Genomic DNA, 27147 nt, shown 5'->3' on the forward strand with positions numbered 1-27147 from the left:
GCCGAATTTCGATGGGAGGGAAATGCGAAAACACCCGTGTACTCAGATTTCGGTGCACGTTAAAGAACCCCAGGTGGTCGAAATTTCTTGAGTCCTCCGCTGCGGCGTGCCTCATAAATAGAAAGTGGTTTTGGGACGTAAAACCCCATAATTTAATTTAATTTTTTGTCTCCCCTGAAGCCCGACATCTTGCTCTGTTGGCCTCTTTACGTTATTCACTTTGTCGCCCTCTCGTTATGTAGCTTGAACTTGCGTCACAGGCAAATATAACTGCTGCCCGTTACATACGCTCACTCCACCGGTGATACTTTTGCAGCTCTAACCGTGGAAGGTGGCGGCGTGAATGCCACTGCCGTCCAAGCGGACATCGGAGCCACCAACGGCGTGATCCACATCATTGATCGCGTGCTTGGAATGCCTTCGCACACCATCTACGAGAAGATTAGCAATGACCCCGAGCTTAAGTGAGTATACTGTGACCACGGGTTCTGGAGGCGATGGTAAAAAGGTCGAAGCGAAAACAAATTATAGTAAAGAAAAAATAAATAAATCCTGCTTGAAAATATTTGAAATTGTAGGAGAGAGCTTAAGCCTCTTTGCAAATGTATTGCGGTCTGCTACGAAATACCGGAATACCGAATACTTAGGGTGCTTTGCTCAACCGACATGCGCTAAGGAATGTTTATGTTTTCTTTCTTTTGTTATATTTTTGCCCGTGTCGCGTGACCGTTCTTATCGAGTCACCAAAATAAAGCCACTTTGCATTAATGACTATGTTGCTGGCCACGCCTTTACGCGACGCGCTAAATAACCACGTAGTCCGCCATTGCAATTATAACCCAGAGCACTCCGGTTGAGCTCAGCATCGCAAGATGGCCCCACAGGCACTTCGGCTGACATCCGCGTCTCCGGCAGTGCGGTGTTCCAAAAAGCGTAATTGGTATATGCACAGGCCAAAACTCTATTAATTGTCACAAAACACTTTTTTTCATATCATGATAATGTTGTGGTTCTCGTCACATCACTGAAGCTTAGCAGCAGTGGTCTTGGTCAGTGAATGTTTGGGATGCAGTCCACCTGGAAAAGCTCAACGCTGTCAAGGAATATGTATTTATTCCATGACCTTTCTGTCACTGAATATGTCACGTGTCCACCTTAAGGTAGACAGTTACGGTATCAGCGGCTCAGGGGATCTGCTTTCGTATTCTCTCATACGTTGACATACTCTGTACAGCCTCAAATTTGATAGCAAGAGTACCCAAAGGCTTTCATTGAGCCAAAAGTACTGAGCGAGAATGTGGCGCTAAATGAGCGACGATGGGCGGGGTCTAATAATATTTTGTCTAATTTATTTACTGTTACATAAGAATCCTAGCGGAAGTGCTTTCTGTGAAAATGGGTCCAGGTTCTGACCAATCCTGTTCTTGCAAGTTTTAGGCTCATGGGCGGTTTCGGACTGGTCAAGACTGTTACGCGTTGGTCGGTGTGGGGTGCTTAATTTAATCAATTTCGTGTGGAAATATTGGCGTGATGCAAGGCACAGAGGGATGTCGCGACAATTAATCAACCGGCTCTTTGATTTTTGCCGCAGGGACACGAGGCGTTTCGCCCAACACAAGGGCTGGATTGAACGGCTGAAGAACACCGACAAGCGGTACACATTCTTTGCGCCGAGTGACAACGCCTGGCACGACATCAAGCTAGAGTTCCCGTCTGAGTACAAACAGCTATCTATGGATCAGTTCGGGTACCATGCGGAGAAAGTGAGTATTTTTTTATGTGCCATCACAGGAGCCATAAAACTGATTCCCCACATTAGAACACAATATTTTATTCAGCTTTTGTCACGTCTATCGTTATATTAGTAGCATCGCGATGTTTCGAAAGCTAACTTAGCAGTATATATGTCCGAATTTTCCGTGTGTATAACATTGAAAGTAACCACGTTAATTATTTAAGGGTATGTATACAACAACGAATAATCTCTTGAGCGTTGTACAGAAATAATTAAATAGGCAAAATCGAGGGCGTGGTTGAGATGATTGTACTGAATAAAAACACAGCACTAACCAATGTAAAAGGTTGATTAGCAAGGCATCAGTTCGTCCTTTTGAATAAATTTTGCGTAGATTGGCGATGTGCTTTTACGTAACAGAATAGAATATATGGTAGCACATGTTCGAGGATGTTGTTTCGCAACATGAAGGCTGTTAAACGAAACAGGACCGATTAACAACAGCGTTCCAGTGACTCTAATGCATGTTAGGAAAACTAAAATTTTCAAGAACAGTCTTCAGATCAGGTAGGCTGTATTGTGACCATGTTCTTCTTATTTCTTTTTCTGCCAGATTCTTGAGCGTCACTTAATAGTAGGACGAGAAATACCTCAAATGGAACTGGAGAACTTAAAGTCCATTGAGACAGCCAGAGGCAAGATGGACGTCCGAAATGTTAACGGTGAGCGCAGTGATTGTTTGTGTGGCTGGTCTAGAAATTATAATGCGACAACTCGTGGAATTCGTAAGACCTCGAGTTACTTAGTAATTAACCATCGTGCTTCAGATGAGGCCACGGTACCTCATATTAGCCGCCTTTACATGAATGCGACAGAAGCAAATCATACCGCATAAATTGCGCCAAACAAGGGTTTATTGTGAGATTGAAAGTGTGCATTTCAGCGGCGAATGTAAACATAAGTGGTGCTTGCATTTCTTTTTCTTCTGCCTTTTTTATAATCAGGAATCATTAGGGCTATCTTTTTTAAAAACTTGCCGCGTCATTTCACGCCAAAAGTCACAAACGCGTGGTTGACCGTCTGAGATTTTATTCTGAAAGTTGCAGTCTAGCTCATGGCGCGTAACGGTGACATGCTGGTCTGGAACGTTATTATACCCAGTATGTATTTATCGCATGCAGTTACGTATGGCATAAATTGGAGCAAACATTCGCAGCTACGCTCGAGTAATCTCCTTTCGAGAGGAAAACTTTCAATGTTTCAGGCCGCATCAACATGTCGACCTTGCTCCACGTCTTCATTTTTGGAGGTTGCGCTCCTCGGTGGTGGTGGAGCGGAGAGACACGGCTGCTGTCTCCTTCTTCTTTCCCTATCGCTTCTTATCGCTGGCTTCGTTTCATCTCGGTGCTGGTTTATAGATCAGGGCGTGGTATCATGTCATTCATGGCGGATCAACCAACCATAGCCACCCAGACACATATTCTTTTCTTGCAACAACTGCACCAGCTCAGTGTCATCAGTAAGTCTGGCGCTCTTTAGTGCAGCACCAATTGTGGTAAGCATTCGCAGACACGCGGCGCAATTTCCTCTCAACTGGAATACTTGATTCATTGTGAAGGTGGCGCTCCCCGCTGGTGGTCAGCCTTCGAGATAAGTAAGACACTTAGATAATTGGTGACTATAAAATCGTAGTCATTGCAAGCGTAGGTTACGGTACAGTATAGTGGTAGAGGTTTTAAATGCGAAAGTTAAAATGAAATCTGATAGGCACAACGCTAGATGACAATAGATGTCAAACCTGATTAAATGAAGCGGGCTAAGTGACCATTTGTCGCCGCCTCGTTTCAAAGTGGATGCCAATAAGCCTCATCATAATAATAATCATCATAATTCACGTTAGGAGACAGTTATTACTGCGAATGGCAATTATACGGACACTCCAGGCGCATCTTTGCCGTCTGCGTCGCCGTGATGTTCCGCATAAGCTCCAAGAGCTGTAACACCGTCGCCGTATGCTGTATGTGTGTGCGAGGGAAAGCCTACGAGGGGAGCCGGCGATCGCGACTCATCTTGCGCGCTCAAGGGAGGAAAGCGGGGAGGAAGCGTGCCGTCTTCCGTGGCGTGCGAGGCACCGAGCGGAGGGGCCGGAGGAGACAAAGGGAGGGAGCGACGTTGTACTCTTGGCAACGGCGTATTGCACGGCGGCGCGCAGTCGCGCAATATATTGAATGCGTTGGGGGCAGAGTCTAGGTGCGTCGACGGCTCATGCGTTCGTGCGTGCTGTGTTCTCGCCCCTCGGTTTGCGTTGAAGCGCTCGCTGCTGCAGCCGCGCTTCCTCGCGTGTTTTGATAATGAGTGTCCGTGGTCATCGAGTGTGATGTGTTCACGTTTGCCTGTGCGCGACAATACCATGATTGTTTATTTAGATAATAAGCGAGTGCTTACAAGCTTATACGGACGATAAAACTACTATCGTCACTTTATATAGCTGCCTACTAATTTGCTATCTCAATCAATGCTTCGCCTTTCAGACGAAAGTGCGACTGTTTTTTTTTTCTTCCTTCTCTTTCCTATCCTGCCTTTCAGATTTTATCGATGGCGTAAATTAAATTATTTTACCTTGACGCTCTTCCATAGATAAGCTGCAGAGAGTTCCGTCAGCCAATCATGACAGCTGGGCGAGTATTCTGTGTTAGAAGATCAGCGGAGTAGCTGAGATGAAAAAGCTTATCTTGAAAGAGTCATTGTACTGCGATAAACCGACAATAAAGAAAAAGAAAATGGCGTGCCTTAGAAGCAAAGTCTCCGAGTGCCACTGTGTGGAAATGGAGTTCAAATACACAGTGTGTACTGTAAATCTTTTTCGCTGCTCCTTTCTCTATTTCTTTATACAGTTCGCGCTAAACACTTTGTTCGTCCCGCAACGTACACCTGTGACGTGCACCTTTTGTCACCCTTTCCATTATGCTTTCTCTCCTTTCTGTGATCATTACTTCTTACTCGAATGTGTGCTGCTTAAGCTATGTGTTTTCCAGCCGCCTGGCCTGTTTGTTCAAGATGCACATTACCCTACACCCTCGTGTTGGATTTGTATTTAAATAAAGTGCTGGTGGTTCAAGGGAGGTGCAGGCAAGGGGGCTGGTGGGTGGGGGGATACTAAAATACTAGAAGCTGGTGCTTTCTTCAGCATCGTTTGATTGCCGTTTCGCCTACATCATTGACAATTGCACATTCTGTTTCGTGTTGTCTAGGCGATCTGTCTGCCCGTTTATTCCACCAACGTGCCACCCCCACCCCACCTTCCGAAGTATACTAATGCGCGTGTTCCTTTCCGTGATACAGGCAAAATCCACCTGCTGTGGGAAGGCCGCGAGGCGGTCGTCGTGCGCCCCGACGTACAGGCCACGAACGGAGTCATCCACGTGATCAGCAAGGTGATGATGCTGCGCAGGGACATGACTTCGGCGGCCGCCGCGCCGGCAACAGCGCTCGCCGCCGTGTTGCTGGGGCTGGCCGCAGGGCTCGTACTCCGGACGCCGCGCGCCTGAGCCCCGCGGCCGCCGCCACTCATCCGCATTCGCCCCGACCCACTTCCTTGTTTCGAAAAACAAAGCCGGCTCCATTCTGTTTCTGTCTCGGGTGGCGCACGGCGACTGCGCATTCCAGTAGCACACGTTGCTGGACAGACAGCTCTCAACGGTAGAGCAAGTTGCCCTGCGCACTTGCTGTACGAAACGACGGCGTACTTTGTCTAGCACGTCGCTGTGCAAGTCGCCGTGTCGATCCCTGGCCAGGGGTAAACCTCATTTTTGACTCGTTCTCTTTCGAGCACCTGTGTGAGTGTGCGTGTTAAGTTCGGATGCTTAGTGTGGCGCACAAAGGAAAAAAAGATAACTGCTGGCAGCTCTTCATTCAAGGATGGGCGACGTTAAGTTCTTATCAGCTTGAAAAAAAGAAAAAAAAAGTGCTTCTTGTCGAAATGGTGCGCCGCGCTGTCTGTTCGCTCCGGCCCGTTTTAGTGTCATTAACGTTGACTTCGATGTTCGATCACCCCTCTTCACTTTACTCGTCAAGCAGTCTTCATAAGGCCCACTCCTGGAGAGCGGGATTCTCGAGTGCTCAGCGGTCACAACGTGTCCCGGCTTTATACGCAGCGCAAGGAAGGGACGAGACAAGCCAATAATGCAACACATTCCGTGCCCCACTTCTTCCAACAGCTCTTTCGTGCTTGCTCTTGGAGTGGTGAGATGCTCGAGTCGACTGCGCCACGCACCCACACGACCTCCGGTGAAGCGCTAGGTAGCGGAGCTCGACACGGCCAACCCCCACCCGGAGCGCGCGAGCTGCCACAAGTGATGCGCCTTTGCTTTGCTGCCGCGGACACGCGTTTCTCCCATTGTTTCACTGGCGTTGGTGGTATTTTGTTGTAAGAGGTTTTTAGGTCAGCATCTCCATCACAGATATTATTACCCTGTACATAACGCACATTCTACGGGGTCTCCTAGAAATGCTTTACGAAATGGCACGGCGAATCTTTCACTTCTGTGCTGTTGCTCGGGCTTTATAAGCACCTATTTTTGTTTTCAGCAGCATAGCTAAAGCTCACCTATTCTAGCCGACTCGAGTCAATTGTTTTATTTTTGCGCAGTTATAGATAGGAGATAATTAATTTTGGTTCCTCTGCGAATGACTCGAAAGGGAACTGTACTGGCAGTATGAACACTGTATAGTCTATGTGTGACGTGCGTCATGAAGTTCGTGTGAAGCTTCCATTTAAAGAAAGCTGAGCCAATGCTCTAGATGTGATGTCTAGCGCGAATAACCGAATTGCTTCTGCCAACTTTATTCTGATTGGAAAGCGTTGCGTCGGAGCTGTTTAGAAAAATTTTGACAGAGCAGGAGAGAATGCGGGAGAGATTGGCTACTTAAGTCGTGGAATTTCAATTCACAGCGTTCATCAACAGTCAATTTGAACAAAATGTATTTTAACAGTTTTTGAATATGCGCTCAGAAGAAGTCATATAATTCGAAGAAACCTATTGCTGCTTTCCACATTTAGTCTGAAATCCTTTCATCCGCTAAGCTTTGTCTTTTGGAAATACCACAGAGATTAAAACATGTTGCGTCTCTCTCGTGATCCCTTAAACATCTTGTACATAGGGATATACATTGTAAGCTTATCTCTTGTTCGCGCAACCCGCAGAGATATTTTGGTGGCTACCATCCTTTGTGAAAAAAAAAAAGTTGGTGTACAGTAGTGTCACTTAATGTTAAACACTTTTCTTTCTGCTCAATTAAGATTCCCTTACAAGTATAGCATATTATATGTACACATAATGCAGACACTCTCTCATATGCATAACTATCTGTATGGAATACTCCACTGTTCTCCCATGTTTCTCTCGAGCTTCAAGTATTTGTGTGGCTTTGTTCGTTTTTCGTGTCTCTCTCGGGGGCGCGCCTCGCTCAGCGCCTCGTCGACGGCGTTTGCGCGGAAGCCTTCCCCGGGTTTGTGCGGTGTGCCGGGGGAAAGGCGCCGCCCGGTCGCACCTTCGTGGGACGCCTTCCTGTGCGAGGCGATAGCTGTTTTTGTTCCGTGTCCTGGTAGAACCAAAGAATAAAAGGGAACTATGCTTCAACTAAGAATACTATTTTTCTGTCTGGGGTCGCTGCCGGGGCGAATCAGTCACTCGGGAAGCGCGGCGCAGCACTCCCAATCACAGCCTGCGTCACCGACCTGGCTGGGTCGCGCGCGCTTCTTGCTTGGTTGATTCGCGAGGCAGAGGCCTCGGTGTGATACGGGCGCTAAAATGCGACGCATTGGGCCTGGATGAAGATTTCACGTAAGCAGCGCTAGCTCACCACGAGTGTCCGATTGCCTCGAGGTCACAAGGACACCGGCGGCGGGGCAGCACGGCCCCGGGGGAAACCTTGGCGGCCGAGTCACGAAAACGGCAAGATTCCTGCGATCAGGTCAAGCAGAGAGGGTCTTTATTTTTTTATACACGTTGTTGTTGGTTTGTTACGATAGTTGCTGCTATTTATATAGACGCATAGTATTTCATTTCGCTTTTGGTTGGCCGAGCGCCGTCTGCTGGTTGTCGAAATCCCCCTTGGGCTTCTCATAAATCTGGCCCTGTGGCCACGCAAACGATCAGGGTGCGCACAACACGCCTCTGGTTATTTACACGAGAACAACACTGCCATATTTTGAACGCATGTCGAACCAAGTGTGTCAAGGTGTGGGTCCATCTAATTTAATTGTACATCCCCAGCATACACACAGAACGCAAGTTCTCCATGATTACCATTGTGCGATAATGTTGCGGAGAAAAATGTTTTTTGTGCAAAGTATGAGTGTAAACTGAAAGATTAAATAAAATAGTGCTTCAAATGTTGACCAGCCACTCGCTTCCGCGTGACGCCTTCCTTTTTCTGTTCGTGTAACACCACGGGCATCGCATGTTCATAGATGCACTGCATCACTTTTTCCTACACTTCAGTCAACTACGCCGTCCTACAAAAAATAAAAGGTTATATTGTTCCGCTCAGGGCTTACATTATGCGGCGAGATTCACAAAAGATTGAGCATTGAAAGTGGCCACTCCGGAAAGAGATTTGAAAAGTTGTGGCAGTACGTCACTAGGCTTTTGGTCCTTTGCATTTACATAAATAATTCCTGCAGCTATGCCAGCGGAGATATAGGCTTATCTACTTATTTACCGCCTTGACGCCCTTTTCGTTTGCAATGACACTGTGCTTGGCAGCCGTTATACAGGGCATTTTTAAGCTACACCAATCTTTTTAAACAATTGTCTGTGACAGCACAATTCTAACCCTCCATCTGTTCAACTAGATGAGGCTCTAATTACTTCTACGAGAAATCAAAATGCCTAATTGAATAACTAGCATTTTCATGAAGGCGTATCCACTATAAACAAGGCAAATCCACTTGGAACGAATTCTCAGGACTACGCCAGCTTCGACACATTAATTTTCAATGTGTCCGACTGAATGCATTTGCGTTCCAGTTACTTTCGTGCTTCAATGCATAAAGCAGCGTTTTAATTAAAAAAGTAAGTGGAACAACAGTGCATTTTTACCGCAAGTTTGACGGTGCATATTTTGAAACCGGTGCCGTCCACGGAATTCTATCTAAGTCGATATGCCTTGCATATTAACTAGCTGCAATCGGTAGATGGAAATATGTTCCGTAAATTATTTGATTAATTTATGGAACAAATTTACGGAACAAACATTTACGGAAAAGTGATTATTTGAATTATTCAAATTAAGCTAGCTGCCACCAGCAATCGTGAAAAAAGTTCATGCAGCTAAAAAAAAAACCTTGTATAGGAGCTACAACGAAATCTTTCAGGTTTTATGTGATGTTAAGCTGGGAACATCTATGTACATGTCCATGTTCAGCTTTCCGGTAGTAATGCCGAAGACGCAGTTCTTACAACTATGCTGCGGTATTTCTGCCCATGTGTCCGGGGTTTTCAGGCAACAGAACGCTACTGGGCCTTGTCTATAGTCCAGTTTTCAAACGTATATATGAGTTTTTGACAAAAAACCTCCTTGGTAGCTTAGTGGCTATAAAACGTTGCGCTGCTGAGCTGGAGGTCGCAGCTTTGACCTCGACAACGACGACCGCATTCCGGCGGGGTTTAATGCAAGAAGGCTGTTGTGCTCAGGTTAATGTGCATGTTAAAGAACTCCAGGTGGTCGAAATTAATCCGCAGTTACCCACTACGGCTTGCCTCATGATCTGATCTTGGTTGTGGCACCTAAGACTTTGTAATTTAATTTTTTACTGTTCACAGAGCGTTTTAGAAAACTGACCAGCTGTTCACGCCGACGTGGAGCGTTCGACGCGTGCAGTTTCCTGGCGCACTCAGTCGCTATTGACTGTTTTGATCTGTGAATGGATGTGGCGTATCGCGTCGTTCTAACAAACCGTAGTAAAAGCGCGAGAAAAATTCACCGACGATCACGGTACTCCCTGATGTGAAATTTGGGCGCAGCTCTATACGTGTTTTCATTTCGCGATATATTGGCTGGCACGGACAATCCATCTCGTGCAGCACTTTCCAAACGGAGCGAAGTGTGGCGCGAGTGCCTCGCTAATCGGGAGATAGCGAGATGCAGCGCGTGGCTGACGCATGGCGCGTTTCCCAGCAACTGCCGCAGGCATACCTCTGCTCGTGCAGTGCTTTGCTGAGCAGGCGACGCGTAGAGTGCCTCGATGCGCGCGTCCGCGCGAATGGAGCGGAGGTGAGCGAGCGCATCGAGGCACCTTGACGGACTCTGGCGCCAGCTCGTAGCAATCGTCTCCATAGTCCGTCTTGCGCGGCACTACGCTTCTCACGCTTTCACCACACTCTCCTCCTCCGCTTTCCTCCTCACGCTTTCTTCGCTATTGCCGTCTTTCATCGCCCGCTGAGCTCCGCGTTCGATCTCATCTTTCGCTGTGCTCGTTCGTTCAGTTACGAGGTACGACACCGACGCTCGCAGCAGGAACAGGCGCCCAAGGGCTGCGCTCCAAAAGAGAAACTCTGAGGTGCACAACATTGATTTTAACCTGTCAAAGCGACACCGAAGACTACTCCGGTTTAACCTTGGCTACCGGGAGGTCTTTACATGCGCTCAAAGCGGAGTCTGTGCACCCTTCTCCACCAGAACGTCGCTGACGCAGCCGGAAGTCTAAACCGCAATTTCGTGCTGAGCTGCAGAATGCCGTAGCTACTGACTGGGCGATCGCGTGGCGGGTGAGGTGCGCGAGGTGGGAGCAACAGGCAGCTGGCACACATTTAGAACACATATTTGCTTGAACGATTAGGCCGCGCATTTTCTTCTTTCTTGGTTGTATTCAACTTCTTTAGTAAGTTGAATAAGATTCATCAAAGATTGAAGCTGGCAGTGTGATCAAATGCTTTATGCGTGCCTGCACAACGGCAGGATGCCGCGGGCTGTGATGCCGGCAATGATGAGAAGAAAGGCAGGCACACCTGACTACTTCTGCCTCAACACTGAGACACTGCATCATGCTCTTTCACGGCCTTCGATCGAAATAGGAAACCTAAGCTGGCGCCATGGCACACCGGCTGTTTCTATTTCTTCTTTACTGGCTCCGGCTGAGAGGGCTATCGCACAATTTGAGCTACGAAAAGCAGCAAGATATAGAACACAAGAAGTAATAAAATAACAAAGGGCTATGAAAACAAGTTAATAACTAGCGGCTGTCCCAGCCTGATTCGCATGTTTTCCGTTCGTATGTGAACGTCCAGCGGAAATGTTCAGTGGCATCCCCACAGAACGTGCCGTATTTTCCTCATGACATCATAGCATTGTTTCATAAATTACGATGCCCATGCTGTCATACAATTATAATGTTTCACAGCTCATTGTCACCTAAACCACAAGTTACATAAAACGCAGCTCGGCCGTGATTGTGGCCAAGGCGTCCCGCATCACGAAACAAATGTCGGGTATACCCCACGCCGAATGTATGCATCGGGGATAACGCGTACGTTGCTGCCGCGTTAATTCATAGGCCGGCACCTTCACTGACAGTTCCGGTGACCATTCTTACGAATGTGAGAATGGCCGCCAGATAACCGTGACTGGCCATATTTCGCACTGGAGTGCCTTCACCACGACAAGACTTTCCATTTTTTTCCTTCTTTTTTTATTCCCGGGATTACTCCTTGACCCTGCGCAGCACCATACTTCAAAAGGTAAGGCAAATCGTACAACATTCTACGTAAACGGCAACTGCGCACAGAGCATGCGCAGTCATTGGCCCACTCGGGAGAGGCGCATGAAGAGACAAAAACTGAGGGCCCAACGCTGACTCGTATCCTAAACTACCGACTGCAAGGAGCTGAATGCTAGCTTTAAATTGATGCTTCTTTTTGCAATTTGTATATTTTTTGCCACCTTGATATCAATGGCTTTCCAATCGGTACCTACGAATAGGATACAAGAGTAATTAATTGTTCGTCTGGTTTCTTTCTGTTCTTTTTTTTTTGGCTGTGTGTGAGGGATTATTTTTGCATTCAACATCAGCTTCCTTAAGTTGTTCTGTAGATCTGATGACACATCCCTGTTCAGTTTCAGATCTGATATCATGCGCACAGAAACACGGCAATTTTCATGCAGTAACTGCCTCACATGTTCAAGATTTGTAGCGGTATGTGACGTTGACGGGTAGCCGGCTCGGAGATCGCCTTGCGCCGAATCTCTCCCGAAAACTTTGTAGTTTCTCGATAATGCGTCATCACCATTACTTTGTGAATCACGTTTCATGTCTCGATAGGGGTCTTTCCCCCCATAACGCATAACTTAATGCTAACCTGCTCGGAGTGTGTGCCCTTCAAGTCACTCGTGTAACCTCCAACTAAATATGCCAACAAGCCGAACAGTGCATTGTTGAGCACAGCTCTGCCGCCTAGTGATATTACATTGAAACCCTTCCATGTCTATACGTGGCCTATACATGCCAAGCGCACCAATAATGGCCTTCTTGTGTTTGAATATCACAAATAAAACTCAAAATCAGTCCTTGAACTTTTCTGGCAAAGTGTATAATTGTCTGAAAGCGGTGTGAAGGACAAGCCTTTGAACATCGTGTGAATGGCACTCGCACAACAGATGCTTACTATTTGTTCAGCACCACGCATTGCAATTAGCACAGCCAACCATAAGTATGCAGTGTAGTACATCCTTGAACGACCTTGTGTCTTTTTACACCAGCTTTCTCGAAATTGATTTGTCACCGACTGTTCATTGCGTGAAAATAATGTCTCGTTTTGTCTTCTCTTGCCATTTGCTTGTCTTCAGGAGGTTACAGCAAACGAATATTGCATTCGTAAATTTCAAAACCTTGATAGGGCGCCGCAGTCCTGCAAGGATGGCGTCTGGATTGTCGACTTCACCGTTGTGGCAGCTGTGTTTGGCCCAGAGAGCTGCTACGGCCTCTCTGATTGGCTCAAAATTCCTCCGTCACAGAATTCAACCATGTGGCGGAATCTGGGGATGTCGAAAATAGCACCCCGGGACTCGCTTGATGCGGCAGTTTTAAGCTCTATAACACATTTTCTTCATTGTTATATTGAATCGCGGGGTCTTGTAGCACGCCAATGTCTAATGTTGACCAAGCGCTTTGCGGTTCTTGGCGCAAAAGAAAGAAAAGCTTGTTGGCATATCTGCTTGCAAACGCCTGCCGTAGAAGCGAAGTCGCATGCCATCTCGGAGCGTTTCGGTGATGTTTTCACTGAAGTCGGTGTCAGCCACTGTGAAAGTGCAGATACCGCTGCTGGTAAGAAATAATGTAATTTGCCATTTATTATTTGTGCGATACAGAAGGCAGCCAACTGATACGGCTCACAACAGGGACTCGCTTGCTTTTCAGTGCAGAAATTTAAACCGTGGTTATATTAGACGCGCTCGCAATTTAGCGAAAGCGAGTGTTTGCAGATAATTGATTTCGGTATCTTGTTATGAAGTGCAGGGGTATACGTGTGTTAGCAAAAATATCAATTGGTCGTCAGCTAATACGCGGCAAGTTACCACTTCGACCTGTTGGCGATTCTACGCGTCAGAGGCCGCGAATGCGTAAAGCATAATATGTGTTGCTTTATGGTCGCCTGACAGTTCGTGTAAGGCATGAACTTTATAAAGCGCCGCGTGGCTGACTTTGGATGTAAGCCAATCTAATTGGTAGTACTGATTAAGAAGTAGTTTATCGGTATTGGTGTTCAGTGCGGGTTTAAAATGTATGTTTATTTACTTAGGTTTCCCATTATCTCAGCTCCCGCATATTTGTAAAATACATAAATTGCGCTTTCTAACATCGTTTTTCTTGACAGAAAGCCCCCTTCCAGAGCGTGCAGCGTAAAAATTTTCCAGCGATCGATCTGCCCAACGACCCAATAAAAAGCATCAAGGCGCTCTTTTGATCGGTTTTTATGAAATTTGTCTGCATCTGTGATTTTGTAGTTACAGGTTTCAGAGGCACAGAAGACGTGAAGCAAGAGTTCTCATGTCCTTTGAGCGTGCATCGACAATATTGTCTCGTGAATAAAAACCCATAAGTGAGAAAATCAAAGTGCCAATGCTTTATTTATTTCTTTAAAGTATTTATGCTCCTAACCTCAGCGCTTTGTGCAATCTCTAGCGATGTGTGCATATAAATCGGTACGGTGTTTCCGTCTGCAGTTGCCACCAGCAGGCACCTTTAAATATGTGCCCAAAAATTCACATCTTTAAGCGCTAGCCAACATCAGTGTCTTCGAATAATCGCATACACGCGTCGTACGTCACGAAGATGCATCGGCGATGGCATGAGTTTCAGTGTACGTAAACAAAGAAAAAGAAACAGACGACGTCAGACATATTCTCTCGGCGTTCTCAAGAGATGATCTCAGCTTGGCGACGAATATCCTAAAGGGAACTTCTGTTGTCCGAAACGGAGCACAAAAAAAAAGCAATCAATGTCAACGTATTCGTCGGTCTCTTCGCCTCCATGCGCTGTACCATGCCGGCTCAGTGGCTCTCGTTTTCTGCTGCTGGGCGCAAGGTCTATTGCCCGCCACGATGGTCGTCGCATTTACACGGCGACAAATGCTCGTGTACTTAGGTTTAGATGCACGTTCAATCACCTTAGGAGGTCAATATTAATTCAAAGTCCCCCAATACAACGTCACTCACAACCCGCTGTGCCGTTTCGTCGCAATGCTACCCCTCCGCCCATTTATTATTTATAAAATGCACTTGAGAACATATTTCAGTCAATCAAGAGGTTCAAGAGGTCTCATTCCCACCCATTCCCAACAATTCGATGAAGGCGGCTCGCAAGTACAGCAGCAGTAAAAACAGATGTGCTTTATTCGTTCTCACTAGAAGAAATGGCACAATTTCCGTGTTGAAAATAGCACGAGAACAAAGAGCAGCAGATCTGAGATGTGCACTGTGCACAAACAATAAGTACACTATATAAACTAACATGGACATATAGACATTTTGCTAAACTGTAACAATTTTAATTATGTCGAGCAAGAACTTAAAATTAGACATAGCAGAGCAAGGGAAACAATACCGGCAGTGTCAAATGTTATTCAGATACCAAAACAGAAGAATGGAACGCATAGTACATAGCTGATACAGAGCATTCGTGCGTTTGTTTACGGAAAAGATAATTAATGTCAATCGTATCCTTTTGTTGCAAATCCCTCTTTCTTTCTTTGTCTTTGCTTTCTTTTCTTCTTTTTTGGCAACGAGAGAGTCGTGCATGAATTATCGGTTGTAGTGGTCCCGAAAAGAGGGTGCAGAAGTTCATACGTGTGGCAAGTAGGGCATTATAAATCGACCCGGAAGAAAATGGCTCCCTCATGACAGCGCACCTGTAGCTGATGACAGAGGTTTGGCCCATTTTTTTTAGGATAAGCACCAGAAACGAGATATTTGACGAGGAACACCTTCTACCACCCATAAAGATCCTTCGATTTTCTCGCTAAGGTTGTTTAACGACGTGATGGCAGAGCCACCGAGCATATTCGATTCGAGCGGCCTGCAGCGCGTATGGATTTGGATCGTCCCTTTCTTCAGCGTCATTGAGAATCATCAAAAAGATCTGGAGCAAGAAAGAGAGAAAGAGGAAGAAAAGGATGGAGGGAGGGAGGCTGTGCGATAAACACAAACGGCCAAAACAGTGATGGCACGTCCGTTGTTTTGTTCCGGAAACGGAAATGTCACGTGACCCAGCGCACCGATCGATGACGGCGGGGGAATTCGCAAGCCAGAGGCCTACCGGAAGAACTTGGGCCCGTCCTCGTAGGCAGCCCTAGTTGGTCAACCACAGAAGAGCAAGGAATCCCCATCGGCGGAATTGCAACCCACAAAGGTGCGCGCATCGCTACCTGACGGTCATTTTTCACACTGTTTCCTGGTACGGCTTCTCACGGAAAAGCACACCCGACCTCTATGGGTGGCGTCGTACGACGACTGGGTCGCACCGCAAGGAAACGCCACCAGAATAATTAACGCTTTGCTGTCCTTCGCTAAGCAGGCAGGCATCCTTCCTTTCACCTGATCCCTTACCCTTGTCTTAGGCCACAGGCCATCCTTTCTAATAAATGTTTTCAATAAATCGATCGGAGTTGTCTGCCTGCAACGTCGTTAGGAGGCAGCCGAGTCTGATTTTTCAGACGCGATGGTCTGGTGGCGCAGACCCAAAAGATGGGAATGCTTTTGTCGGACTAAAGATGGTCTGCTTCGGTGGGATCGCTGGGAGAGGTGGGGCCTCACAGCCGGCTCTGACGTCTTGCCAGTTCATTTCCGGGTCATGTGCGTCGTCTGCTTCATTCGGATATAAACTACGCCCGTGTTTCACGAATGAACTGCTTTATGTGCTTGCAACGTGTCATTTACGCATACTATAAAGCACTACGTCCGTAATCATAATATCTTTTTCTGTATTTTGTCTGTATCGTCTATAGGCAGTATTTTCTGTATGTATATTACCTTGAGAGGAAGGGCTCACTGCTTGAATAGGACTAATTAATCGTCATTAAAGAGAGCTTTCTTGCATTCATGTATAGTTTTGCTTGCAGACACCTCGGCGGCAGGAAACGTTCTTGAGAATTATATTAATTATGCACTCAAGGTAGTGATAAAGCGAGTAATAAAAACTCACGTGTAATTTTCTGAGTTCCTTCCGCACTTATACATTCGTGAAAGCGCTGTGTTCGCAGATTCACTCAATGTGCTTGACGTTGCAGAAAGGTAAATGTACACCGAAACGGCCAGTAAGACACAGCGGCAATGCCAACTCAAATAACGCAATCTAATGCTTTTAAAAATGCGCATCACATCTAGATGGCTAACCAAGCTGCACCGATTTCGGGCTTATAATCAATACGCAAAGCCCGGGTCGACGCGCGGGCAGCACAAATCGCAGTCCGAAACGCACATATGATTATCCAGCCGCAAAACAGCGCTGCGCGTCTCTTTCGTGAATGTCTGCACACACGCGGCCTGCTTCTGAATGGCAGCTTCACCGTCGATCTCTTTATTGTCAGCTTGCTTACCCATATCGGACTGCGCCTGGGAGTTGATCGAAACGTTGCTCCCGGGCCGGAAGTCTGCATTCCCTCTGCGCACTTGTTCCCATCAGATAGCTATCGGTCTGGGGTTCTCTAAACCCTTCAGCTGAGAAGCTCCCCTTCAAAGTGGGGCCATCTGCGGTTGCCAATATCAAGCGACGGTCGGGCGTACGCGCCGCCTACGAGAGGAAAAATCGTTAAGAATTTGTGTTGCACCAGCAAGTCTCGCCCAAATAGTTTCCTTTTCAGCACACAGGTGGCGCTAATAATGTGAGATGTCTAAATTAGGCGCTAATTTTTGCAGTTGTTAAAACGCAAAATTTCGGGAGAGTTTCACGAATGTTGTGATTGGAGAGCTTCAGTATCGGTCCTCCGCCCACTTTCCCTCGCACGCTCCGACGCACCCTGGGCTCGCTCACCGCCCTCTCTCCTCTTCATCGCAGCGAGTCCCCGGCCGGGCGGCCATCGCAGATTACAGCGGCCATCGACGTGATGGGTGCGCGCGGAGGTTGCGCGCGGCTCTCCCTGGCCTTCGCCTTTCTCGGATGGCAAGGTGAGCGCCGTAGAAGGCCCCGCGTTATTCATCAATCAGCCTTCTTAATTTAGACTCAACACACTCGAAAGCACTGAGGGCCACCGGTGCGCCTCCTATTCCTTGCGAAGTGATGCTCGGACGCTCGCGTTCACCTGGCGTGGGTGTTTCGGTTCTACGATCCATGACCCCTCGTTTAGGAGTCGGCTGCTTACGCACACTGCGAACCTCGTAATGACGCGTTTCTCAAAGAATATAGCAACTACGCCAATTCAATCACCGAATATATGTGACCCTTAAATCCTAAAGCACTGCCTCCCCCACCTAATGATGCCGAACAAGGAGAGATGGCCCGACTGCGGACGGCGCAGTGAAAATATAATTTTTGTAATCTCGGCTATTTCTAAATTAAGGACGAGAAAGACACTCGCACTGATTGTTGGTATTAACTGCAATTATCCTTGTCAATTTCTAATGCCTCAGTCATTAAGAATTTAGATCACGAGACAAGCCGGTAGCCTCGTTGAGGCCACGGCTTTCCTGGTCTTGATTTCGGCAATGCCTACTTGTGCATCCAACATCCTGTGAAAACAAGCTAACATGTTTCAGTTCCCTCTGAGCGTGCTTACGTTAGATACATGCTTCATTAGGATCATGTAAGCATGAAAGCAGTACCAATTTCAGAGGTACAAGTTAGATTGCTGGAGCAAATTTTCAAAATAATTTGTAAGCTCTCCAGATAATTATCACTTAATGTCACATCATAGTGCTGTAGTAACTTGCGTCCCACTGTCAGAAATCAAAAACATTGATGAATAGCAAATGTGTCAGCAAATGCGACTGCGCGTGATTATCTGGCGCCGACGGTATTAAGAAACTTGTATAGGCCACATGGACGCTCCAGCGCCAAGAATGGCACGATTCTTTGTAATTTGCGATGTGCGTATCAGATACGTAACATAAGATTGCGCTTAATCGCGCTAAGCACCCGTTCTTAATGTCAGGTTGGCACAGAACTGTCTGTTGAGGCGGATTGGGGTTGTAAGTCTGGAGCCTATCATCTCGTACTCCTTTGATGATGGCTTCCGCTTTTGCCTTTCAGGTAGCTGCAATTAATGTAATTGCTTTATACTTTCTTTTATACGATCGCTGTATGACAATGTCCAGACACAACTTAACACTTCAAGACATTCGCGGGTACAAAACACGTTTACAGAGCTATGGAGGATGAATCACGAATGCGAAATGCACTGCCAGTGGCCTTGTTTACGGTGCCCTGAAGTCGTTTCTGCGCGAACATTCTTAGACACGCTACAGCTTCAGCTCCGTGAGGTAGTCTAAGTAGCTCTGCTCTAGTCACTAAGATTGAGTTCGATGACATCTTTTCAAATAATGCTAAAGATTTGCCAGTACCTAAATGGTCTTTTGGAAGACCACCTATAAGCACACCTTGAAATAAAAACTTTTATTGCGGCTTATGCGTCCTTCTGTGAAGAGAATGCCGGTGTGGGGATTGCATCGACGCCTCTCAATTGATCTTCGCTTTATTCACCTACCTGACCTCAGGCCCGCCTTACAGGCTGAATTATTGGCAGCCGTTCTATATATTATAAGTTACCTTCGTCCTTGTTAGCTGTAATTTTAACAGCTTACCCGTCTGTTCTTCGCAGCAACGTCTAATTTTTCAACACCCTTAGAAGCATTCTTTATTTTTGTCCCAAGATGTTTACGCTTCGTTCGTTTGGTGTAGGTGCCAAGCTCCAAATATTTTATCATAGTTGAATCTGCAGATGTTCTCGCAGTGGTAGTCCATGATGATCCTATAGTCTCTGTTTAACCAACATCTCTCTTCGTAATCGCGGCGCGATTCATAAAGATTGCCACTGCGAACAACTTTTCAGAATCTTCATTGTTTTCCCCTGAGTTCCAGATTTTAAATTTCGTTGGAGCAAGATACGGTGCGCCACTAGAAAGTTGGAAACCTCGCTCGCGAGACTAGGTTGCCGAGTCCACCCCTCACCCCATATTTTAACTTAGTACCTACTACCTCAACAGGTTTGGTCTAGCTCCATCACTTTTATGACATTTCTGCCAATTAGACTTCACTTCTAGCGCATATATTCTTAGCGTGTCGCCGTTTTACTATTCAAAAGATAACATCTTCAGAACCATTGTACAAGCTTGGAGTGAGCTTCACTCATCCGGTGGTGCTTTACTTTAGAGGTCTGCTTTGAGTTTTAGCTATAACATTTGTGATGCCATCTTCAATTTTCTACACGAGAAATAAAGAATCGCATGCTAAGTTTTGTTTCTTTCTTGCATTTTCATGTTTTACACTATTATTTAGTTATTGTACTTTCTACATCTGTATCAGTTTTGGATTTCACAATGCCCGGTTAAATTCTTCTCAGCTTACTTCCTTCATTTTTTTTATTATCTTGAGCTCTCGTACCACCCAATCTGTGGCCGATTCTCCAGAATTGGCTGCGCTAATTCACTAAGGAACAACCAACCAAACGACTCACCGACAAGCCGACCGACCGACTGACCGATTAATTGCAAGACAGGTGCTGGATCTGCCACGTCCCATCCACAGAACGTGCATTTCATATTTATATTTCATCTTTCTCAGCGCGGTAACCATGTTTCAGAATGTCGGTAACCACACTACAAAATATTTCATTAAAAAATGATTTTTTTGGCAGCGGCCTTGCCGTAAACATCGGTAAAGCTCTGTGTTCCATTTTTTATTTTTCTGGTATTTTGTGTTAAAGACAGTTATCTGTTCTGTATTACTGAAAAAGTTCTTTTTCCTGTTTGATTTTTTTCTGTTATGCTAATAATTTGTTCTGTCTTATTTTACAGAGAATGTATGTGTAAAACAATTACCCTTATTGAGCCACAGGAAAAGTTATGTGTTCTGTTTCTGGTTCACTTCTTTATTCTGTTCCACTGTGCATAAATATTATGTGTTTTCTGTTTCCTGTCCCTGTTTGACATTTTTTTTTCTGTTCCACTGTACAAAAATTTGATTTGTAAAGACAATTTTCTATCGTGATGAATACTGGGCGAACCAGGAATGTCGTGTGAAACTAATGTTTTGAGGACATTTCCCTTCGTGAAGGCAGTGGCCGCCCTGACGAAGAGAATTTCCTTTGAGGAAACGTGGTCTGCGGCTGATATTCCTTGTTCGACCACTGCTTATCACTTGTAACCTCAATTTTCCTGTGAACTTCCATCCTGTTTCAATTTTGTGTCGTGCCTCACAGAAACGTGTTAAAATAACAAATATCCTGTAAATATGCAGTATTTCTCAAAACGAAAATTGGACCATATGGTAAAAGCTGAAGATATTTAACTGTAGGGCAAAAAGACAAAGGTCATACGTAGCGCTCCTGTGTATCCGTTACTTTTTGTTTGTCTTTTTTTTACTTTAAACAGTTTTCTTGCGCTACTGTTAAACACGGTAAACACTTCCTTTCTCAGTGGCTGTAAAAGGTCATTTGTAATTTAGAAAATTGTACAAGAAAATGAATTTCCGTCTTATTTTACATCAAGAGATCCTATGACAGCAACATGAAAACAGAAATGTCAATAGAACTGATTATGCGCCCTAGTTTCAGAAAACGAGCAACATCAGTTTTCCTCCTGTTGTTATAACAACTTAAAAGTCAATTTCCCAATCTGTAGAAAAGCTTCTGCTTGGCATGAATCGCAGGCGTAGGTAAAGAAAGAAGAATAAAAAAAGTACGTGCCCTTTGAAAATAAGGCAAGCGAAGTAAGTAAATACGCACAGCCTTGTGTATAATGGCCACTGGTAGCCAATTTACATAACTCTCCCGACGCTGTCAGTAAAATGTCTTGAATTAGTGACCGCATGTATTCATGTACAAATTTGCGACACACAATAGCATCAAGCTGGGTGTGCAGTGTGTATTATGTCATAGTGTACAGATATTGTTAAGTACGCACTAAGCAGATGGGCGTATTTTCAAAATGCAAATATAATCGAATGCTTTTTTTTGATGTAACAGCAAACTGTTATAGAGAGTCAGATATTAGTTTAGGTATCATCGCTGACTGGAAAATTAGCAAAACTGTCCTCACCTGAATATTGTTTAACCTAATTTGATTTTTACGCTTGTCCTTTTTTTCTATAAACCAAGGAACCAGATGTTTAATAGACTCACGTGTGGCAAAAATGAGGTGCCAGCTCTAACACTGCGGTAAATGACGCTACAAAGAAGAGCCAGGCTACAGTTCGTTTCGTACGAAAAAAGAAAATGGTTTCATTTTAAAGCAAGAAAAAGTGTTTCCTAAATAAGCTACATTAAAACAAAATAAAAGAGAAACAGCGAACTTTTTACTACGATACAAAAGAACCAGCTTACATATTGTTATGGATAAGATGGGTTTATTTACAAGATGGTCGAGGGGGCATAGAGATGAGATCGTAGGCAGTCAGGCATTTTCTACACCTCGCGCAGTTCAATCTCCTCTTCTTCGGCTGCGTCGCGGAGCGTAACATCTTCCTCCGGCGCGGACGAATTTCCCCGGGTGAGTTAGGGAACCACGTGATTTGTAATGCTTGATTCGGGAACCCTATGATAACAGTGCTTCAGGTGATCCACATGAACCACCTGTGTCTTCAGCGACCGGCGATTATTGGAAGTCAAGTTGATTATTACGTAGCTGACGTCACTTAATCGGTTGATCATCCCTAATGGGTCGTTATACATCTACCTTGAGATAAACTTGCGATACAAGCCTTTCTTCCGTAGAAGTGTCCACGTGATCGCCTGGAGCGAAAGTTGCAGTTATATGCCGGTAGTCGTAGTTCGCCTTGGTGAAACTTTCGAAGAGAGTGTTCTTAGGTGAGCAAGCCGACGCGCTTCTTTGGCACGACCCATTGTTCGTGCAATGAATGTGTATTCGTTCAGTGCGAATGCCAAAATTGTGCCCAAGAACGTTAGGGAACTGCGAGCGCACAACATAGAGAAAGGTGCATACCCGGTTACATCATGCTTGGCTATATTGCAGGCGTACACGTGACGAAGGGCAGCACGGCATCCCAATACTTCTGATCAGCAGAAACGTATACAGTGACAACATGTTGGTAAGCGCACGATATACGTGAGTTCGTTGAGGCCATCTGTATGTGGATGGTATGGTGTTGAATGACGATAAGTATAACCGCAAAGGCGCAGAATAGCTTTAATAACGTCGGCGGTGAATTGCCGTTTGTGGTCACACATAACACGCGGAGCGCCGTTGTGCAAGATGACAGACTGAAGCAGAAGGAGCGACAGATCGGCGGCGGTATAGCAGAGGTTAGCGCCGCAGTCTCAGTACTTCAAAAAGAAGTCGAGCAAGTCGATACCAACTTTTTCGAATGTTTAAGTAGGCGGTTTCACTGGTTGCAAAAAGCGCGCAGCGCAACAATATCAAATCATAATGGGGCTGAAAAAAAGCTCGAAGTGGTCGCGGCATTATGTTGTTGGATAGTTTTGCTTTAAAACACTATCGCGAAGATACCTGATTATGGAGACATCTTTTGGTGAAAGGCGGTGCTGCTTGCTTGGGCGCTGGACCTTAGTTCCTTTCGCAAGGTATCATGCTGCGACTGACCTGAAAAACAATAATGGTGCCTTTAATATACATATGGCGGCACTGTGATTGTACAGAGCTCAGTGAAGCGCTCTGGCACAAGTATCTTTGAATTCGTAAGCATTTCTATGCCTACCCAGCGAGAAAACCTGCCCGTCCGTCATGTAAGGCGATTGCTTTCAAGATAGGGCCCGCAGCAGCGAGCGAATTGGCCTTTTTGCTGCCTCTCTCTCCAAGGCGAACTAAGCGGCGAGAACACAGCGCACGCGAAGCTACCAGCACTCGGCGCTCCCTGTCCCCATCGCAGATCGCTTTCAAGATGCGCCCGCGCGGCCGCGTCATACACAGCCGCCGCCGGAGTACGGTTGATCGCGGTTGATAATTGTTCGACGGGAATGGATAAGGCGCTAAAGAGCGATAATGGCTTTTAATGATCGAAAAGCCATCAGCGTACCTGGCACCGCCACCTGCAGTAGTTCGCTTGGGTTATCATTGTTTTTTAGCGTTATCTGGGCAGTTTCTGCGTGAATCTTTTTTGTGAGGAGTAGTCAACAAAGTTATGCAGCGTGTGCGTATCTGAGTACTACGTGGCAGGTTACTTACAAATAATTTCGATTAAACTAGACGTGCCACTATTTATTTTCAGGTAACTGCAGAATATTAGTACGTGACCAGTCAGTGGCACCGTGTACACTTTGACACAAACAGCATTCACTATGAGACAACATATACAGGCACCCACCAACACACAACACACACGCACACAGCGCGTATACAACACGTAAACAGTACACACACGCACGCGCGCGCGCACACACACGCACACTCATACACACACACATAACAGATACACTACTCCATGTTGGTGGTCGCTGTTCGTTTAAGAAAATTAAGCTGTTGGTTCATGATAGCAGAAAACAACCATTGGCTGACTTCGTTGCACAGAAGGATACCGCAAGCTCACAATCATACTAGCGGCACAAAGGTCTAATGAGGTTGCGTATGACTGCCCGATCATCGCAAGAATCGCAAGCTGCACATGGCCGACCACTTCGTACAGTCGAAAATTACATGAAGGTTACCGCATTGGGCTTATGTTACATATATTAATATTCTCGAACCACACTTTCTTGCCAGGAGGCATAGAAAGCGTTGTGCAATTCGTCCGTGAGTAACTTTTTTTCGCACCTCTCCTTTCACAGAGAGGCAAGTTATCGCTCACAAAACCTAACTGAGCCTCTCGGAAAAGGGTAGCGATAATATAATATATTGTTACGTAGCAATCAGAAGTGGCGTGATTTACTTTCCGTCCGGCCGCCACCGTACTTTGTCCTTCGACACACTCCTTCCATTCTCGATGAACGCTCCTACGAAATATCTGTCCATACAATGTGTTCTTTTTTTTTCTTGCACGTAACAATATGTTGAGTAAATCTTTGCCCGGGTTTACGTGGCTCGCCAGATTGCTCTTTCCCGGTAAACGGCGTCACAGATCGCTCAGAAGATCGGAACGTTTGATTTCCTCCTGGGTGCTCCTACGAATACCGTGTCGACACATCGGCTTGTCCAAAAAGCTGCTGCCTGCCGTGCTACACAGGGCCCTACAAGACCCTTCATCACTTTGGCGATGAAAGGAAAAATTATCGTCTACCCTACTTGTAGCACCAAGCTTCCCCAGAAATTCTTTGCATTATTACGCTTGACGATGTTAACTACGAAATCGCTGCGCTGGACTTTCCTTGCTCGTCAGCAACTCCATCCATTGACTTTGCGCACGTGCTTCAGATCAATTTGTACACTTACGCGCAAGTTCGCCTCCATCACAGCTATGGAGTAGAACCTTTACATCCGGAGCAGAGGTTACAGAGCAATCAGAAGAGAGCTATAGATGAAGTTGATCTTCAGTAAAGAAGACGATTTGGTGGGACGAGGCGGCACCGGTTTTCACAGCCGCCTTGTTTTATATAGCGTTGCCCCCATTTTAAATAACTTGCCAATATGCTTTTATACTTGATCCCTTCATTAGTTTCGCCATGAAATAATATGAACAGCCAATGAACTTAAGACCTCACGTATTTTTGTTCAATATTGTCCAAATTTTAGAAAACTACACAATTTGGAGTCAGTGGAACACATTAAGCGTGAAGGAACATAAGGACAAAGAAGTCATGGTGGACACACATTGCTTTCTCTTTTGTATTCCTCCTCGCGTTTCTTTGTGCTTAACTCCCTTTAGTCAATATTTACCAACAAGCCCCCATCACTACCCTTGTCGACAGAAATAGACAGATTCCTTGACGACTTCTGTGCATATACAGTTGGGGCTTTACAAATATAAAATAATAAGTTCTGGTAAGATAAAACCACATTTCTACAAACAGTCTATGCATAGTACATCATCATCATCATCATCATCATCATCATATTGCTGTGTATGTCTACTGCAGGATGAAGGCCTCTCCCAGCGATTTCCAATAAACTCTGTCCTTCGCTAGCTGATTGCAAGTTGTGCCTGCAAATTTTCACATTTTATCACACAGTACATCAAAGATCTTGCGTACTACATCAGCAGCAGCAGCAGCCTGGTTACGCCCACTGCAGGGCAAAGGCCTGTCCCACATTTCTACAACTACCCCGGTCATGTGCTAATTGTGTCCATGTTGTCCCTGCAAACGTCTTAATCTCATCCGCCCACCTAACTTTCTGCCGCCCCCTGCTACGCTTCCCTTCCCTTGGAATCCAGTCCGTAACCCTTAATGACCATCGGTGATCTTCCCTCCTCATTACATGTCCTGCCCATGCCCATTTCTTTTTCTTGATTTCAACTAAGATGTCATTAACTCGCGTTTGTTCCCTCACCCAATCTGCTCTTTTCTTATCCCTTAACGTTACACCTATCATTCTTCTTTCCATAGCTCGTTGCGTCGTCCTCAATTTGAGTAGAACCCCTTTCGTAAGCCTCCAGGTTTCTGCCCCGTAGGTGAGCACTGGTAAGACACAGCTATTATACACTTTTCTCTTGAGGGATAATGGCAACCTGCTGTTCATGATCTGAGAATGCCTGCCAAACGCACCCCAGCCCATTCTTATTCTTCTGATTATTTCAGTCTCATGATCCGTATCCGCCGTCACTACCTGCCCTAAGTAGACTTCCAGTACCTCGCTACCTATTGTAAATTGCTGTTCTCTTCCGAGACTGTTAAACATTACTTTAGTTTTGTGCAGATTAATTTTTAGACCCACTCTTCTGCTTTGCCTCTCCAGGTCAGTGAGCATGTAATGTAATTGGTCCCCTGAGTTACTAAGCAAGGCAATATTATCAGCGAATCGCAAGTTACTAAGGTATTCTCCATTAACTTTCATCCCCAATTCTTCCCAATCCAGGTCTCTGAATACCTCCTGTAAAGACGCTGTGAATAGCATTGGAGAGATCGTATCTTCCTGCCTGACGCCCTGCTTTATTGGGATTTTGTTGCTTTCTTTATGCAACACTGCGGTGGACTGCGGTGGCTGTAGAGCCGCTATAGATATCTTTCAGTATTTTCACATACGGCTCCTCTACATCCTGATTCCGTAATACCTCCATGACTGCTGAGGTTTCGACTGATCAAACGCTTTCTCGTAATCAATGAAAACTATATATGGGGGTTGGTTATATTCCGCACATTTCCCTATCACCTGAATAATAGTGTGAATATGGTCTATTGTTGAGTATCCTTTACGAAATCCTGCCTTGAAGTTTGGTTGACAGAAGTCTAAGGTGTTCCTGATTCTATTTGCGATTATCTTAGTAAATACTTTGTAGGGCAAAGGACAGTAAGCTGATCGGTCTATAATTTTTCAAGTCTTTGGCATCCCCTTTCTTATGGATTAGGATTATGTTGGCGTACTACATATATTGTCTAAATTTTTTCTTATATCGCGAGTGGTCGTACAAGGTGTGGTATAGGCCTGATAGGAACAGGACAATTGTAATAATGGGACTAAAGGAGCCTACATTGTGGTAGTTCCTATTAATGGGATCTAAGGGTCAGTCAGTTGCAGAAGAATGTTAAAGCTGGACAGTACGTCTTTGGATGGAATCGTCTGCGCGTGGCCCTTTTAGTGGCCAACGCATTTACTCCAAGCACACCTATGACGCTCCCAACGCAACTACTTGGGGTAAG

At 45.6% G+C, this 27147-nt stretch overlaps 2 protein-coding genes across 4 annotated transcripts in view; both read left to right on the top strand.

The window, feature by feature from the left end:
* Fas1 (fasciclin 1) overlaps positions 1-8133 on the top strand; it is a 66843-nt gene extending 58710 nt beyond the window's left edge. Inside the window, exons 10-13 of the mRNA XM_065432540.2 lie at positions 317-464; positions 1592-1763; positions 2349-2457; positions 5078-8133. Of these exons, the coding sequence (XP_065288612.1) occupies positions 317-464; positions 1592-1763; positions 2349-2457; positions 5078-5283 (635 nt within the window). The 3' untranslated portion in view covers positions 5284-8133. The remainder of the gene's footprint in view (positions 1-316; positions 465-1591; positions 1764-2348; positions 2458-5077) is intronic.
* A 7279-nt stretch (positions 8134-15412) lies between these two features.
* Positions 15413-27147, top strand: part of LOC135902456 (nephrin-like) — a 59524-nt gene continuing 47789 nt past the window's right edge. For 2 of the 3 annotated variants that reach the window (XM_065432538.2, XM_070537805.1), the window contains exons 1-2: positions 15413-15641; positions 17286-17395. In XM_065432538.2, coding sequence (XP_065288610.1) covers positions 17335-17395 — 61 coding nt within the window. In that variant the 5' untranslated portion in view covers positions 15413-15641; positions 17286-17334. Of the gene's footprint in view, positions 15642-17285; positions 17396-22424; positions 22491-27147 lie in introns of those variants that run through there. The other variant, XM_065432539.2, reaches the window with a different exon arrangement.

The sequence above is a fragment of the Dermacentor albipictus genome, chromosome 4, assembly GCF_038994185.2.
Source record: "Dermacentor albipictus isolate Rhodes 1998 colony chromosome 4, USDA_Dalb.pri_finalv2, whole genome shotgun sequence".
Lineage (NCBI taxonomy): Eukaryota > Metazoa > Arthropoda > Arachnida > Ixodida > Ixodidae > Dermacentor > Dermacentor albipictus.